We start from the raw sequence: 18640 nt of genomic DNA on the forward strand, positions 1-18640 counted from the left end.
CAGCCTCCTCACAGGACTGAGGAAGGGGAAAGACGCGAGGCTCTCCTGGCCACGGGACACACTGAAACAGAGGGAGCCTCGGCTCTTAGACTGAAGGGTCTACACGCAGAGCAGCCTTGGTGGCGCATTTTCTACCTCAGGAAAGGCGGGCAGGAGTGGTCACTTACCTGCTGAGGAAAGGCAGGGCTGGACCTCAGGGGCTGTTGGTCAAAGCCCACATCTGGGAAGAAGTTGGTCAGAGATGAGCCCTTTGGGAAATAAGGAGGTAACTGGAGTTCATTCAGGGTGAAATAAGCACCCCACCTCACCATGTCCCACAGGGCCTTACCTGGGCAGTGAGGAGCTGGAAGTCTGACTGTGGCAGGGAGGGGGCTGCCTGGGGCTGGTGAGCAGGGGGCTCCTGGGCATGGGGCTGCTGCAGCAGTGGCTGAGGCAGCTCCTGGGGTGTGGGGTAAGGGGGCGGTGGAGACACTTGGGCTTGAGTGTCTGTGGGCAGGAAGGAAAGCGGGCTTTGCTCTGAGGAAACCATCTGTGAAATAAACCAAGTGACGCATTAGCTTCCAAGTAATAAGGTCCTTAGGCTTGGGAGAGAGGAGAGCCCGAGCTCCCTGACATGCTGAGATGGCCTGCCTCTGCTCCTCTGAAGCACATCTCAGTTTTATGCCCCTGAAAGCATTTCCTATCAGCAGTGACATTTCCATTGTTTAAACGAACAAGAATATAGGCGATTTCCTCTGTTTTCTCAGTGACAATGATGTCTTGCTTGTTGTTGAAGCCACAGCTGCTGGAGAGATGGAAGACTGAAAAGGTACCTGGCTGTGCTACCATCCTGAACTCTACTAAAGCAAGACACTAACACAACACTACCAACAGTGAACATCACCAAACAGTACCACAACCAAGAACACGGCCAATGGGAGGAGAAGGACAATGGGAGGAGAGAAAATGGCAGCACAATCTGCCAGTCAGCAGAACCGAGGCGCCCCGAGCTAAGCTGTCATCAAAGAAAACCCGGAGCTAATCGGATCCATGTGACCCTATCCCTCAAGAACTCCAGCAGGCTTGGGGCTGACGCTAACCCAGGAGGGTCTGGCCAGAGTTTCTGTGAGGGGTGACTAGCTGCCCTCCCTGAAGCTGGCCAGGAGAGTGGAGGCTGGCTCTGGAGAGAGTGAAGTAAGGTCTTTGCATGCCACAGGTGAGCTATCTACCTCCCACTTGGCTTCCAGAAACTGCTATCCGGACACAAACCCAAGTATCAAACAGTATAGTATTGCTCAAGGACTTTAAACCAGCCTGAGACGTCTCTAGAGAGAAGTACTAGAGCCTCTGACAGAAGCTCCCCACAGAAGTGAGAGATGGTTCTGTCATGAGGTATATGCCTCAGCAAGCGCCTGCTCTCAGAGCTGCCTGTCAGTAGTCAGTGTCTTGTTCTCAGATGGGAGGGAGAGCCAAGGACTGTCAGACCACCTCATTTCCGGGGGCAGAGTACTGGCATGAACATCAGAGCCCAAACTGACACAGACCAGGAACATGGGGAGGAAGAAGTAAGGGCGAAAATAATTTTTTTTTTTTTTTTTTTTTTGGTTTTTCGAGACAGGGTTTCTCTGTAGCTTTGGAGCCTGTCCTGGAACTCGCTTTGTAGATCAGGCTGGCCTCGAACTCACAGAGATCCACCTGCCTCTGCTTCCGGAGTACTGGGATTACAGGCGTGCGCCACCACCGCCCAGCCAAAAATAAATTTACTATTGTAACATTTAGGCCATTTAAGAAAGGCTCACCTTGGCCTGGTGTGGTAGTGCACACCTTCAAGCCCAGCACTTGTGAGTCAGAGGCGAGCAGATTTCTGAGGCCGGCCTGGTCTACAGAGAGAGTTCTAGGACAGCCAGGGCTACACAGAGAAACCTTGTCTCAAAAAACTAAAAATAAATAAATAAACAAACAAATATAAGAAGGAAAAATGAATGAATGAGAGGTGAGAGAAGAAATATGAGCATTAGAGAAAAATCTCATGATGTTCAGCATTTGTTCAATGGAATTCCAGAGGGAATGGAGAAAAATCAAGAGAATGTCATTGAAGAAATAATTAAAATTCCCAGGAACAGCTGGGTGGTGGTGGCGCACGCCTGTAATCCCAGCACTCGGGAGGTAGAGGCAGGCGGATCTCTGGGAGTTCGAGGCCAGCCTGGTCCACAGAGCGAGATCCAGGTAAGGCACAAAGCTACAGAGAGAAACCCTGTCTCAAAAAACAAAACAACCCCCCCCACACACACAAATTCCCAGAAACGATGGACATAAGTTTCCAGACAAAAGAAACTCAGTGAACCTCCAGCCTCATACCAAGCCACATTATCTCAAAGTTTCACAATACTGGAGACCAGAAGGACTATCCTAGATGCCTCCAGAGGCATGAAGGAGATGCCATTCCAAGTCTGGAGGAGACCAGGCCCAGAGGGAAGTATCTCAACTTAGAGTTCTCTATCTAGCCCAACAATGAACTAAATGAAGGGTGTTTTATAGTCATGCAAGGCACCTGTGCTCTTTCCCCCAAGTTTTACAGAAGATCTGTTTTGAAATGTGGTAAGATTATTCCAGTACCAGAGTTTGGGCCTGAATTAGCAACACACAGCTAGAAAGCCAGAATAGCAACAACAAAAAGCAGGACATCAACATCTGGGAGCAAACCAAACGATCACTTCGTTATTCCAGTGTGTGCTGTGGGGGTCAAGTCTGACTACATCATTGTAACCATAGAAACACAAGCACCACACCTTGTTCTAACTGAAATGATAAGTGAGCAGACTGAGGAAGGTGTGTGTGGAAGGCGCTGTGGGAGTGTTGAAGAAGGCTAGATCCCAATCTTGGATGGCAGGATGTCTTTAGATAATGCTTAACAGCAAGAATCTCGAAGAAAGTAAGCATGAAATAACATGTTTATAGCGAAGAGATTAACTAAAAGGGTTGGAAATAGCCAACTCCGGGCAGTGAAACCTGTGGTTAATGGTTAGGGAAGACAAGCCCTTCAGAACTATTTGTCTTTTGAAACTACATGCATGAGTAAGATTTTTTTTTTAAACCTAAAAATTAAATAGTAAATAAAAATATTAGCGAGTCAATGTTCTCTACCCTTAAAATGTAGCTAGAAAGCAAGATCACTTTTATAGCTCATGAAATAATCTCACAAAGAAAAACTAAAAGGAATCCAATAACATTTTTTGGGGAAGAGCATTCAAAACAGGGTTTCTCTGTGTAGCTCTGCCTGTCCTGGATCTCACTCTGTAGAACAGGCTGGCCTAGAACTCACAGAGATCCGCCTGCCTCTGCTTCCCGAAAATTGGGATTAAAGGTGTGCACTAACACCACCCAGCAATCCAACAGCATTTAAAAAAAAAAATTAAACTTTTTTTGTTGTTGTTGTTGTTTTTCGATACAGGGTTTCTCTGTCGATACAGGGTTTCTCTGTAGTTTTGGTGCCTGTCCTGGACTAGCTCTGTAGATCAGGCTGGCCTCGAACTCACAGAGATCCACCTGCCTCTGCCTCCCGAGTGCTGGGATTACAGGCGTGTGCCACCACCGCCTGGCTAAAATTAAACATTTTTAAAAGTTCCCAAATGCAGCCTCACCTTCCCCAGAAGAAACGGCTCCCACTCTCCGCATCCCATCCCCAGTAATTGGCGGAGTGACTAACAACCTGATCATGTAACTTCTTCCCTGTGTTCTACCAACTCCTCTTTGCAAACTATTACTCATTTACATGAAGCAGTGAGTAGTTAGTGATGTTATAATGTCTCTAGGGTGTGGTAAATGGGCCAAAATACATTTACCAGTGATAATGGGGAGGGATGCCCGAAGAGTTCAGAATAAACCGTCAGAAAGCCCAATGTGACATTCCTCTACTCCTACAGTGGCTGTGACCCCCCAGGCCTCCTTCGGGGCAGACTCCCTTTAGAGTGCCGTCACCCCTCACAGCTCATAGTTCACCAGATGAGGATGCTTCTCGGGCGGGTCACAGGAGGAGGAAGAGGGTTAACCCAGTACTAAAGTGCCAGGACCCCAAGTGTTTGGGGCTTTTCTCTGTGGCTTACGGTAGTTATTAGGTCAATGATTGATTTTCTGTGCACAGTTTGTGATTTTTAACCTGGTTTCCCTGAATTGCCTCTCATCTTCCACACCCCACCTCTTCCCCCAGCGCCAACGTCATGAGTCAATGACTACAGATTCCTTAGTAGTTGCTTAAGGGCAATAGATATCACAAGCCTGCTATTAGAAAATTGTTCATGCATCCTGACTCACGCACACCTCTGCTGCTTAGTTTAGGAATAAGACAGAGTGAGTGTATTGCAGTCTCAGGGATGCGCAGTGTGTAACAATGGACCAGGCCCAAAAGGCCCAGAGAAGGAAAAGCCATCATCTCCTGCTCAGCCTGTTGAATGCAGGCGGTTCTAAAGTCGGCTTCACCTGGGAGGCAGGGTACGGGTTCAGCGGGCTGCTTGAAGAGAGCTGTCTGCTGAAACCTGGATGCACTTCAGGGCCAGGAGACAGCGTGAGAGGGCTCACTGGAGGCTGCCTGCGCCGAGCGGGGCCGCTCAGGTTCGTGGTGCTAAGAGACGGGTTGCTAAGGGAGAAGAGTCTGAGCGACGGGTGCAGAGCAGACGCGCTGGCCACAGACGTCTGTGGGTGGCTGTGGAGGGACGAGGACAGTGTGATCTTATTGAGGGTGGCTTGGATGGAAGGGTTACTTCGAGAACTCTGGAGACCTGCAAGATAACAAATTACAAGTTTCTTGTGAGGACTTCAGATCAAAGCTTTTGCTTCCCCAAGAGTAAAGCCGACTTCCCACTAGCTAGGTGATGACTGTGTGTGTGTGAAGAAGTCTCTGGGCAGCTCTCCTACTGGAAATGACTGGGGTGGGCCAAGGAAAAGGAAAGGAAGCAGCATACACTCACTGCTTCCAGAGAGGAAAAAGGGAAGCTGGAGCAGGTGAGCAGCAGGGAAAGGAGCCTGAGGCTACACGACCCTGGATTTACAGCCCCTAAGGCATGTATGTGCCTGTCACGAGGCCTGGGTCCTCCTGGACCATGGGTGAACAAGTTGCCGCGCTCCACCTAGTCCTCTTAGTCTTACAGCCTCACCCTTCCATTTCGGCCTCTTCCTAAGCTGTCTGCTAACAGTGTTTCCAGACCCAGGGAGAGGATGTTTCTGACAGTCCTGTTCCGACTTGGGGGTGCAGCTAAGAGAGGAGTTCCAGGAAGCTGGGACCCTGTTCTGTGCCCCACTGGACCGTGGCACTCAAGCCCAGAGGGAACAACTCCATTCCGTGAACAAAAAAGCTGCTGCTGTGCGTGTATTTCAACAATGCCACAGCCATGGTTAGTTCAGTCCACTGCTCTTGTGCTAAAAGCTGGGAAGCCGAAAATGCGTGTTTATGTGGATGAAAATTTGTCTGTGGGGGTCAGGATAGCTCAGCGGCAGAGCACACGCCTGGAATTCTTGAGGCCCTAGGCAAAATCTCTAGTACCACGAGAAAAACCAAACCAAACCAAGCCAGAAACAAGTAAAAAGAGCCATCTGCAATCCCAGCCCTTGGGGGACAGAGGCAGGAGAACCAGGAGTTCAGATCTGCTGGCTGGAGGCCAGCCAGGGACACATGAGAATGTCTCAAAAAAACAAAAACAAAAACAAAAAACCCAACAGAACCAAACCCAAACCAGGGCCAGCCAAGTGCTCAATAGATAAAGGCACTTGGTTCCTTGACTTCTACATGTGTACTGTGCTTGCACGTGTACACACACACACATATACACACACACCAAGAAAAACTATAACAAAAAAATACCTGATAAAAATTACAGAAATGAAGAAATTACAAAATCAACCATTTTAGCTGGCAAAATTATGATGATTTAATTAAGTTATTATTTTTTTTAATGGAGACAGGGCATCTATCAAGTAGGCCAGGCCTGAGTAGAACTTGATTTGTTGCAGAGGATGACCTTGAACTCCTGAAATTCCTGCTTCTACATCACAACTGCTTGGAACGCAGGTGTGGAACACCAGACCTAATACAAAATTACTAATGTCAAGAATGCTTATCTACTTAGTATGTAAGATGTGTGTATGGTGGCACACGAGCCATGGCACACGTGGCGGTCAGAGGACAACTCTGTGGAGTCAGCTCTCTCTGTCCACCTTTATGTGGGTTCTGAGGGTTAAACTCAGGTGGCCAGGCTTGGCAGCAAGTGCTTTTATCTACTGAGCCATTTCACAGCCTGAAAACATCCTTTTAAAGTTACAAGTGGTGGTTATGGTGGAGTCCTGATAGTTATCCCACCACTCAATCCATGAGAACAGGAGACCCAGGAGCCTGAAGAGCAAGCAGAGCTGAAGGCCTAAATTCAGATTACAAAAGAAGCCTCCTTCAGAAAGAAAGCTTAAATATTTTTCAAAAACAAGTGTCCTGGGCCTTTTAAGACAAGTAGCTCAGGCCGGCCTAGAACTCATGATGCATCTGCCTTAGCGTTTACATTTTTAGGATCTACACTTAAATATTTTCATGTGTAGGGATGCTTGTCTATACATATATATGAGCACCACATGCACGCCTGGTGCTGGTGGAGCCCAAAAGAGAGCATCAGATCCCCTGGAACTGGAGTTACAGGGGATTATGGGCCATCGTGTGGATGCTGGGAACTGAACCTGGGTTCTCTGCACAGAGTAGCAAGTGCTCTTAACCAATGGGCCATTTCTGTAGCCTCTGTACCATACACTTTAAGGTGTGCATGACACTATAGAGCTAGACACTTATCTACAGTCTTCTGAATAAAATGATGCCTTCTCAAGAAGGTGATAGTCAATGACTGAACACGAGGTTTTGGCTAGAAGCAATGGGTAAAGCCTACAGGTGGCAGCTTCCTCAAGACCCCAAGGAGCTGTGGGGGATGTTGTCTTGTCTCAGTGAGCCTGGGCATCGCTGAGAATTCATCTAAAAGGGAACTTGCTCAGGCTGAGTCTAGAACTCTCCAAGGGTTTAAGAGTTCCTGCTGTGAAACAAACCAAAGGAACTCAGAGCTAAGAGACTGGTGTCTTCTCAGAGAGTACCCAAGGTCCTCCAGATCATCTGGACTCCCTGCATTCAAGACATGGTCACAGTGAGTTTGCCCATGTGTGGATTGGGTAGCCATTCCAGCCTTGGCCTGGAAGTTCCAACCCCCACTGAGGCTTCGGTCATGGTCACGCCCACAAGGTGGGGCAGAGAGAGGACGCTGAAGACCCAGGATGCAAATGAGAGGGAGCTCTTGGTTCCTGCATCCTGGATGCTGGAGGTAGATAGAGCAGAGTTCTCCAGAGAACACCGCCACACCTTTCCCAGACCCCGTTACCTATCCCCTCGCTTGTAAGTTACCCCACAAAATAAACCTCCCTTTTAACTTAATAATTTCACCAATACATGTGTAACTTGATTTCTAAGAAATAAAAGATGGTTTATTATTAGATGTCACCCTCTCCAAAAACAAAAACACCTCCTAAAACAAAAATAAAGGTGGTCTCTGCAACCAGTTGTGCAAAACGGAATCCAGCTGCTCAGCAGAAGTGCCATGGCACCACTGGAGACGTGGCAGGGAACCCTATGGGGCCACTCCCAGGTGGGCAGGCTCTGCTCTGCCTGCCCCCAGAGTGGAAACCAGAAACCACTTCCTCCACCTACAGACTATCACTGAGGAACCCTTCCAAATGGAACATTCCACAGCAGCGCCTGAACTGGGCTGTACCACACCACTAGAAGAGGGGGTGTCCCCTGCTCTGGGTGTGACAGGAGCATGCTTCAACATGGAGTCAACACAGGGTCTGCGCTGTGGATAATCAAGCCTGCACAGCAACTCCACATTACAAGTGACATGACGCCAGCCAGCACCACATCAGTAAGCACTTGAATATTGTTGAACTGTAGCAGATTTCTACTCAATCTACACACATAAGTATTTTCATCATGCCCATTGCAAATTTTCTAAAATTGAAAATACTGTCCCTTTGGAATCCAGTGGGGAACTGGGGAGAGCTAAGGAAATGGATTAAATGATAAGAGATCACCATATGCTGAGAACTGCTAGCATTGTTCAGTTGGCATGGAACAGCACAGGTCTCTACTCCCAAACACCCCTCCCCAAGTTCTCTGCACACATGGGCTTGTGCAGACAACCAAGAACGAGGAGCAGCTGAACTGTTCCAGTGCTTGTCAGAAAGCAGACTCTAACCAGTATGAGGGACACCATCATATGCCATTGAGATGCGGTCACTCTCACTGAAAGATGCACCAAAGAGACACACCAGGAGACACAGCTAAGGCCCTTTCTACATGGGAGTACTTACCAGAGGAGTTTCTTATGCCCAGATGAGTCATAGCAGCTGGAAGATTGCCCACACTGTTCCCCACACTCATGCTACCAAAGAGGTGGTCGCTGGTGTCCAGGGAGGCTGGGAGGGGTGCTGAGTAGTGGAGGTTGGTTAGATCCGGTAATGACCCTCCGGTGTTCAGGGTCCCCAGGAACGGCGAGAGGCCGACGTTTTGGCCATTATGTGGAAAAGCACTAAAAGGAGGGAAGAGGGACAAACGTGTTTGGCTGTTGGAGAAAGGGACACACAGGATGCCTTTTCCACGGCAGCGAGTGCAGTCTCTGGAGACCCTGCCTCGCCTGAGAGTGCGGTCATCAGCTTACCCTCGCTCGTGAAATGAGACAGACGACCTCACCTACGCTTCCCTTACAGGGTGTTCCCAGATCAGATTACATTATGAATGCTGAAAGTTGTCTCACTGCATAAAATGCAAGACACTATAGCATATTTAGAGTTCTTTTTGCTGGCTTTCTAAATTATTTTTGCTACCAAAATCATACAAAAAAGCAACTATATACCTCCCAGGATATACTGTTTTGATTACATTTCCATAAACTTTAAAAACATAACAATTTTCATTTTTTAAAGATTTGCTTTATTTTTATTTATGCTTGTGTGTGTGTGTGTGTGTGTGTGTGTGTGTGTGTACTTGAGTGCACACACACACACACACAAGTGCATTGACAGAGGTGCAAGTGTCCTGGAGGGCCAGAAGAGAGTTGTGCTGGATAATATTTTGTTTGTTTGTTTTCTGTTTGTTTGTTTTTTTGAGACAAGGTTTCTCCATGTAGTTTTGGCGCCTGTCCTGGATCTTGCTCTGTAGCCCAGGCTGGCCTCAAACTCACAGAGATCCTCCTGGCTCTGCCTCCTGAGTGCTGGTTAAAGTTGTGTGCCACTGCTGCCAATTTCTTAATTGGTGTTTAATGGGGGAGGATCCAGCCCATTATGTATGGAGCCGTCCCTGGGCGGGTGGTCCCACGTTCCATAAGAAAGCAAGCTGAGCAATCCAGTAAGCAGCACCCTCCATGGTCTCTGCCTCCAGGTCCCTGCCCTGCTTGAGTCCCTGCCCTCACTGCTTTTGAGGATGAACTGTTGTTACATGGAACTGTGGGTGAAATAAACCCTCTCCTCCCCAAATTGCTTTTGGTCAAGGTGTCTCATCACAGCAGTAGTAACCCTAACTAAGAAAGGGTGTTGGACCCCTAGAGCCGAAGTTACAAGTGGTTGTAGGTACCCATCCAGTCCTCTGTAGGAGCAAGCAGCAAGTGCTCTTTATCACTGAGCCATCTCTCCAGCCAAGTTTCCACAAGCTTGAAAATACCGAAAAATGTTGCCAATCATGTATTAAAACCACTGACTGGTCACTGTGTGCCAGGCACAAGGCAGGCCCAGGAGGTATGATGAGCAAGTAAGGTGCATGCTCATGGTCGGGTCTGCCTTTGACATTTGCACAGCTGGGGCACAGATGCAAGCTGCAAACGGAAGTAGCATTGCATCTGATTTCATTGTGCATGTGTGTGTGCGTGTGTGTGTGTGTGTGTGTGTGTGTGTGTGTGTGTGTGTGTGTGTAGGGTGTGGGGAATGCATACATGCAGAGGCCAGCATAGGATGTCAGGTGTTCTGCTCAATGACTCTACTTTATTCCTTTGAGACAGGGTCTCTCTCTGGACCTGGAGCTAGGCTGGAAGCCAGCATGCCCCAGTGATCCTTCTGTCTTCACTCCCAAAAGCAGTGGGGTTATAGGCATGTGTGCAGCCATACCCAGCTTTTCACAAGGAGACTGGGAATTTAAATTCAGCATTCACAGCAAAGCTCTTCCCCACTGAGCCCTCTCCCCAGCCCCTGCTTTAACCTCCCAAAGTTATAAACCAAAGATCAAACTCATGTCTTGACAAAGCATACATTTATAAGAGCTTGAATTCAAATGCAGACTTCCCAGAATTCTTGGGGCCCTCACTGGGACAGGCAGCCCAATCTTTAGTCCGTATTTCCTTTTCCTACCCAGCCCTGGTCTGCACTGGAAAGCAGGTATGTAGACATTCCACATACATGTGAACTGTGGGTCCCTGCAGTCCCTTGGACGCTGTGCAGTTCGGGAGTGGGCCCTCTAAAGGACAAGGCTTCTTAGTCCTCTTATGAGGGACTCATATTCCTGGAGTCCGTAGATGGCAGGCAACTATTATGGTAGGAAGCATGCTGTGCTAGGAGTCATTAGGGGGTACGACCACCACGAGGAACAAGCAAAACCAGGCACAAAAGCCGGAGACGCCAAGACAGAGAGGGCTGTAGCGAGGAAGGCTTTGCTAGGGATGGCACAGTGCTCAGGGAACCCCAAGATGCTTGGTGTGGCTGGGGTCAGTGCAAAAAGTACAGGTGCTGAGAGGTGAGGTGGGCGAGGCAGATGGGGGAGGAAACACTGGGAAGATGCTGTTGGGATGAGTCAGTCTGGGGCTGTAGGAGAGAGGGAGCCAAGCGCAAGCTAGAGCTGCTACTGTGGTCACAGTGGGAACGAGTCAAGGGGACAGACAGGGTGGCAGAAGAGATGGATCAGAAGGCTCTTGCAGTGACCCAGCCTGATCCGGGACAGAGCAGTGTGGCTGGAGAGACAGGAACAGCTGAAGCAAAGCGCACGAGCCAGAGCAGGGAGGAGTGAGTGGTTCAGTCAACACAGCACATGTGTGGAGCAGTGACCAGGTGCAACTACTGGCCTCAGGGCCTGCAGGAGCCCCAGACAAAGCATGGTCATAAAGAGAGCAACTTAGGGAAGCCAGCTTACTCCTGAATAACAGAGCCGAATGGCATCTAGAATGGAGGGAGTGCCCAGCAGGTGGGAGGAGGCTTCTGGAGGCACAGGAAGCTAGGTTTGAAAGCTAAAGAATTCAGGTGCACTAGGCAGGAAAGCCATTTCAGGCGTGGGTCAAAGCAGGGACAAAAGGGAGGCCTAGAGCCCACTGTATGTACAGAACCGTGAAGACTGGTGACCACTGAGGGTTAAGTGTAGGAGGGCGGGAAGTGATGGAGGTAGGACTGGAGAAGCAGGCAGAGAACACCCCAGGCTGGCAGAGTGCTGAGGGCAAGGGCACCAGGGGACATTTTCTTAGAATGCTTACAGGGACAGACCTGGGAGGAAAAGAGCAGAGCCCAGAGGCAAAGGGGTAAGCGGTAACTTTGCGGAGTTATCAAACGGAGCATGCAATGACATGGGAGCATGGGGACAAAGACATGGGGATGGATGCTGGGGTATCTGGCCTGGGGTAGCCACTCACTGAGATGGTGCCGTTAGACTGGATGACAGACTGGGGGAGGGGAGGAAGATGGGTGAGAGCATAAATCCTATCTTAGATGCTTAGCTGTGGCCACACAGGACATGCAGTTGGGATGTCCCTCGCTGGGGGACGCCCTAGCGGAGGTGACTCACAGTTTGGAGGACGGTTATACTGAAATAATGGAAGCAGAAGCTGGGCTTCTTTCAAAAAGGGTGGCTGGCTGGAGAGGGGGCTCAGGAGCTGTGGAATGATCCTTTTGAACACTGTGAATATGTATTACTCTCATCGGTTAATAAATAGCTGACTGGCCGATGGCTAGGCAGGATTTTCAGGGCAGAGAGAACACTGAGAAGAAGGAAATTGGAGTCTCAGGAGTTGCAAGGAGATGCAGAGAAGGAGGAGATGAACTTGCCATACTGAGATAAGGTACAGAGCCACATGGAAGAACATAGATAGAAATATGGATTAATTAAAGCTGTAAGAGCTAGTTAGTAACAAGCCTAAGCTATTGGCTGAGCATTTATAATTAACAATAAGTCTCTGTATGATTATCTGGGAGCCAGCTGGCGGGACCAGGTTGACTGCAGGGATACAGAAAAAGCTTACACTCAGGAGTTAAGTGCACTGGTTGCCCAGAAGACCCAAGTTTGCCAGCATCTACATGGTGGCTCAGAACCATCTGTAACTCCAGTTCCAGAGAATATGATGCCCTCTTTTAGCCTACAAGACATGGCATACACATGGTACACAGACATACATGCAGGCAAAACATGTACACATAAAAGTGTGTGTATTGGAGAATTCTGGACATCAGAGAAAACAATAGGTAGTGGAGGAGAGAGGTCTCAGAAAAGCCAGTGCAGCAGAGGGCCAGGAAATGGAAGTGATCCACCTTGATCAGGAAGGTGCCCGATGGAGAAGGAAGCTGTGGGAAGTGTCAGCAGCAGAAGGAAGCCAAGTGTGTGTTCCTTAACACCCTCTTCTCTTTGTAAAAGGAACAGGGCGAGGCTAACTGAAGGAGCCAGGGAGAACCTGGCAGTGGACAGGGTCAGGTGGACGAGTGAGGAAGAAAGGCTGCCAGAAGAAAACAACACGGAAACTTTATCTTCAGATGGCTGGATGTGAGAACTGGCTACAGAGCCAAGATCAGGCCCTAGAACATAACCAGACAGTGGAGTAGCTCACTCAAGAGCAGGTGGGCTTCCTGTGTCAGCAAACAGGAAGAAAGAAAGGCTGAGACAGGCACAACAGTGGCCAGGAGGGCCGAGGACACCAGCAAAGAGGGAGACAGTGATGTGACCAATGTGAGCCTGGCCGTTGGTGACACCCAAACAACTCTGCAGTCGAGAGAAACACAAACGGCTACTTCCTGAATGTTGCTACGATCACTCCAGTCCCCACTAGATCTGATGAAAGGCAAGCAATGTTCCTCCTGGTTCAGATCTCCTCCAGTGAATTAAGTCTAGGTGTGATCTAACTACAGCCTCCTTATGCTCCCCAGTGTCTTCACAGGTGCTGTTCTCTCTGCCTGGGTCCCTCATGCCCTTTCTTCAGGCTGGATTCTGTCACCATTTCCCTATCAATGCCCACCTCCTTGCTGTGTTCCTCCTATGTGTGTTTCTAGAAAACTGGATCTTTACAAGCAGCGACCGACCCGTTCTGTTCATTGTTGGATTTGGTGCCTACAATTAGGAGTCAATAATAACCATCTGCATGAATGGAACACTGATGTAATACTATCTTTCCTTTTTTTTTTTTTTTTTTTTTTTTTTCCAGAGCTGAGGATTGAACCTAGGGCCTTGTGCTTGCTAGGCAAGTGCTCTACCACTGAGCTAAATCCCCAACCCCAGGAATGCTATCTTTAACATAAAAGCAAGAAGGCAACTTCCTTTACGTAGCAGATACTAGCTCCAGAGCTCTCCAGGGTTAAAAGATTGCAGCCCCAGTTCTACGATGTAAGGCATTGGAGCCTGGAGTGTTGATTTATCTAGGCGTCAGCCAAGACATGCTTTTAGTTAATTCATTATTATGTGTATGTGAGTGATGTGTGTGTGTGGGTGGGTGCATGTGCAGAGGCTGGAGGAGGAGGCAGGCTGTCCTGCATTAAATCATTCTCTGCCTTGTTTCCTTGACACTCTCTCACTGAACCCAGAACTAGGCTGGTGGTCAGCAAGTCCCAGTGATCCTCATGTTTCTGTCCCTTCCACAGTGCTGGATGTATACAACCATTCTCAGATTCTTACATGGATACCAGGGATTTGAACTTCGGACCTTATGCTTGCATAGAAAGCTCTCTTACCCTCAGAGTCATCTCCTTAGCTTCCCTCCCCATTTTTTTTTTTTTTTTTAGACAGGGTATTAATTATCCCAGGATGACCTCAAACTTGCTATGTAGCAGAGGATGGCTGCATACTTCAGTTCCTCCTGCACTCACCTCTGGAATGCTGGGAGTGCAGATGTGCACCACTGTACCTAGTCCACACAGTGCTGGGAGTACAGATGTGCACCACTGTACCTAGTCCACACAGTGCTGAGGATGGGACCATGGCTTTGCCCATGCAGTCAAGCACTCTGCTAACTGAGCTATAATCCTAGCTCCCAATATTTTGGTTTTTAAAACTCTTGGCCCTGTCTGTAGGAAGGTCCTGCATCTCTGGATGGGCTGGTCTCTTTGTCCTGTCCTGTTCCTAGATTTCTGTAGTTCTAAAGAGGTCAACTCTCTTCTCAGTTCTGTGGGCTATTAATTACTGGAGTTTATATTTAACTGACCTAAAGCATTCCAAGCTGTGGGCACTCAATGCCCTAATGCACTGCTGTGAAACCAGGAGAGACTTTGTGAAATACTATTTAGGAATGGCCAGAAGTTAGTTTAATTTACCCATAGATCCTCTAAAATGGGTGTTTGTGTCAAGCTAGATCATGAAAAGGTCTAATCATTTTCAAATCACACTGTTTTGGTCCTAGGAAGACTTGCTGTTCCTGAGGGGCTTTGGTCCCATGCTCTGGGACTATGCTGAGAGACACTGTGACAAATGCCATGCAGCTTTCTCACTGCTCTCTCAGGACACTGTCTAGCTGAGGGGTTCTCCCCATGAAGACCTGCACAGATCATCCAGCTGTTTCAAAGACGGGGGAACTGTGGCCTCCTTAACAGTAGTCTGTTGGGGTCCCCAACTGAGTCACCTACACCAGCCTCCTTTTGGGTGTCAATACCCAGGCTGCGCAACTCTTTCTGCCCTTAATCACCCCTACTCTCATCTTCCCCACAAACTTGTTACATCTGTCCATACCACAAGTATTTTCATACTGTATGTGTTTTAATAAGCTACACAAAATCTTTTAGGGAGTAAATCTGTATATTACAAAATCCATTTATTAAGCTGGGTGTGGTGGCACACACTTTTAACCTCAGCACTTGGGAGGCAGGTACTGACTGATTTCTGTGAGTTCAAGGCTAACCTAGTCTACATAGTGAGTTGGTCAGCCAGGGTTATATAATGAGACTCTTACCTCAAAACAAGCAAACAACAACAAACCCCCGAAACAAATAATAAACATTAATTAATGAATAGTGCCATAGACTCATTTTAAATTGTAAATCTTACTATTCATCCTTTTTAAAATTGTAGAGAAATACACATACTATAAATTTGCTGCTATGACCATTTTTGCATTGCATAGCTCAGAAGCATTAAGTACATTCATGAAACTTTTAAAATCAACTTCTATGTAGCCAATCAAGTTAACTGATGGTTTCCTTTCCGTCAACTGATGCCCATGGTCTGCCACGGGCTCCAGTGGACACGTGCACACTTGTATTTCTTCCAGGTAGGTTCTGTGTGTGCCCAGAGTCAATTGGGCTATTCTCAAACACATTTATGGTGGTTTTATTGGCTTTGGCAGTTATATAATGGAACTGCCTCAACTACATGAACTATATGTACCAAAAGAGAACAGCTATTTTTATGCAAATGCAGTTGACTTGGGTTTATATCAAGCAAGTTATATTTCTCAGTTCTGTGACAAAGCAGAGAAGACTCTTAAGAACCTCTAGCAGAAGGAACATTACTTACTTGCCACCCCCAACATCACAGGATCGAGGGCGCCCAGACAGAGACTGGATCTGGGAAGAAACAAAGAAAGCTGGACTTATTCAATGCACAGCCAAATCCAAATGTTTGAAAAGTGGGGAATCTGAGCATCCTAGTTAGAGCCAGTGACAAACAGAATAGGCCAAGGGCATCTTCCACAGAGCAACCACGAAAGTTTGGGGAGTTTAAAAGTTCTTAACTTTCCAGTCAAAAGAGAAGTATAACATTAACATATTTTCTTGGTTCCTTATTAATTTGTCTTTGAGTTAAATGGTTATTTCCCTCAAAGAGGCAAATGTTTTGCACATTCTGATTTTCAATATTCTTTTTCAACTGGCAAGAGAGAGAAAGAAGAAAACAAAAAAGTAACACAAGGCAATGAAGGAGGGGATGAATGTCCAGGAAAAAGGACAATCTAATTAGAATGTAAACTGGTGGGGGACAGGGACGGATACTGCACATCCACAGCACCAAGGGAGACAGCTCATCTCTCTAGAGAGAGCAGCTCCAGGTACTTGGAGGGAGTACACACCCACTTTCTGTCTTCTACAAACGGGTCTCCAAAACCACCTTTCACAGCCAAGAAGCAGAGAGCTGTTAAATGTGTGGGTTTTAGATTTTAGTTCTTTCAGGTCCCTCAAGAGAAAAAAATCAACTACATATCTTGCTTTTATAGAACCCTTTCAGGACCACCCTAATGCTAGCAGACTGGGGTAGCCTTGATGGAGGAGAAGGAGCAGGACCCTGGTAAACAGGACAGTGAGGCCCAGAGACCAAACAACCAACTACATCTGAGCATCACTAGGCGCTGGAAGGAGGGACTTTTCTCTCAAAACAGCTGCTCTACAGAAAGAGAGGCCAAGCTAAGCCAGGGCCTCCCTCTCTGCAGTGGGTGAGGTTTACACAGTGAGGTGGAGGCCAGCAGGAGGACTTTAGATACTAACATTGAAGCTCACAGAAATCATAGTAAACAGATGACTCATCACCTGCTGCCTCTCAGAGAGCTCAGGTCAAAGGCCGTTGATTTCAGAAAGGATCATCTGGCAGGACAGCAATTCTCAACAGGAGCTGGAGAGTAGCTCCCAAGCAGACATGTCTGCCTTTTCATGCCAGCTCTCCAAGCTTCTGACCGGGAAAGGTCCAGTAGCCTAACAGTTTCCTTCTGAGAGTCAGTGAATTCACACGAAAGCAAGGAAGCCACAGATCACGGTACTAATTCACCAGTACGAGCATGATTTTGTTTGGAACAGCATCCTCTGCTATGTCTTTCCAGTCTCGGGGTCCAGCCAAATCCTCTCTTCCCTTTCCCCTAGTTCTGGCTTCCGCCTCTGCAGGGCAGACAGCCAGGGTGAGGACTGCACCCAGGACTGCTCACCCACCTCCTTGGTCTCCCACAGTTGTTTAGGCAGCGGCTTCGGAACATTTAACAGATTCTCTTCTTTCAACTGGCCAGGGAAAGATGCTACTAAAAGAGAGAAGAAGCACATTCACTGAGCTAAAATTAGCCACCTGACTTTTGGCCAGAATAATTAGCTTAATTTAAAAGTGCTGGGGCAGGGCAGGGCTGGTAGTGGTGAGGGAGTTGCAAAACCTTTAATACCAGTACTCAGGAGGCAGAGGCAGGTGGATCTTTGTGAATCTGAGGCCAGCATACTATACATAGGAAGTTCCAGGACAGTTAAGGCTACATAGAAAGACCCTGTCTCAAAAGGAAAAAAAAAAGCTGGATGATAGTGACGTACCCGCTTAGTCCCAGCACTTGGGAGGCAGAGGCAAGCAGATTTTTGAGTTTGAGGCCAGCCTGGTTTACAGACGAGTTCCAGGACAGCCAGGATTACACAGAGAAATCCTGCCTAAAAAACAAAACAAAACAAAACAAAAACAACACACAAAAAAACCACACACACACACACACACACACACACACACACACACACACAAACCCAAAAGGAAGAAAGAAAAGAAGAATATTTGAAAGCAGTTCTTAGCACTTAGGGCTGGCTGCCCTGGAGCCTGCCCCGTAGCCCAGGCTGACCTCAGACTTGAAGTTATCCATCTGCCTTTGTCTCTCAAGTGGTGGGATTACAGGCATGTGCCGCCCTGCCTAGTGAACAGGACTTCTTTAGCAAACATTTACATTTTACATACACTTTTTTCTTAATATTGTATTACTTTGTGTGTATGGATATTTTGCCTACATGTGTCTGTTTACTACTTGAATGCCAACGCCCTTGGAGGCTAAAAGAGGGCATCAGATCCCATGGAACTAGTTAAAGATGGTTGTGAGCCACCCTGTGGGCGCTAGGAATCGAACCCAGGCCCTCTGGCAGTGCTCTTAACCACTGAGTCATCTCTCCAGCCCCTTTATTAAATATTTATTGATAGTCCCTTGGGAAGTTGCTTTGTGTGTCATTGTGGGGGTTGAAGAAACAATTAAGGAACAGATTCAAATTTGAGACAATCTACATTAGCCAAGGGAGGAAGACAACACATTCATGACAGCCATTAAGACTGAAGGAAGCCCAGGAGAGTAATACATCCTCAGTCAGAACAGGGGAGAGAAGGCTTTGGAGCTGGGTGTGCTGAGCTCCCTTCAGAGGCACAGCAAAGGGCATTCAAGCAAGAGCGTGAGGAGTGAGGAAACGGCCTCCAGAAGAGACGATGCCTACCACCGCCAGGGTGCTCTTTGTATGTGGACTATGGGCCAGGTAAAGGAGAGGACAGGAAATAAAATGCAGAGGCCGGAGACCAGGCCAGGGCCCTGAGGGCATGGGACAAGATAAGGAAGAACACACATACCAATAAAGAAAGGATGAAAAGAAGAAGGGAACAACAGATGAAGAGGTGGCTCGGTGGATAGAGAGAGCACTTGCTCTGTAAGAGTGAGGACCAGCG

The 18640-nt window shown here is 47.8% G+C and overlaps 1 protein-coding gene across 1 annotated transcript in view; it reads right to left on the bottom strand.

Moving 5' to 3' along the window:
• Crtc3 (CREB regulated transcription coactivator 3) overlaps positions 1 to 18640 on the bottom strand; it is a 104657-nt gene that overhangs the window by 5853 nt on the left and 80164 nt on the right. Inside the window, exons 8-13 of the mRNA XM_036171219.1 lie at positions 17125 to 17210; positions 15728 to 15777; positions 8365 to 8582; positions 4456 to 4754; positions 329 to 529; positions 168 to 248 (exon numbers count right to left, since the gene is read on the bottom strand). Coding sequence (XP_036027112.1) covers positions 168 to 248; positions 329 to 529; positions 4456 to 4754; positions 8365 to 8582; positions 15728 to 15777; positions 17125 to 17210 — 935 coding nt within the window. The remainder of the gene's footprint in view (positions 1 to 167; positions 249 to 328; positions 530 to 4455; positions 4755 to 8364; positions 8583 to 15727; positions 15778 to 17124; positions 17211 to 18640) is intronic.

This window comes from Onychomys torridus, chromosome 1 (assembly GCF_903995425.1).
Source record: "Onychomys torridus chromosome 1, mOncTor1.1, whole genome shotgun sequence".
NCBI lineage: Eukaryota > Metazoa > Chordata > Mammalia > Rodentia > Cricetidae > Onychomys > Onychomys torridus.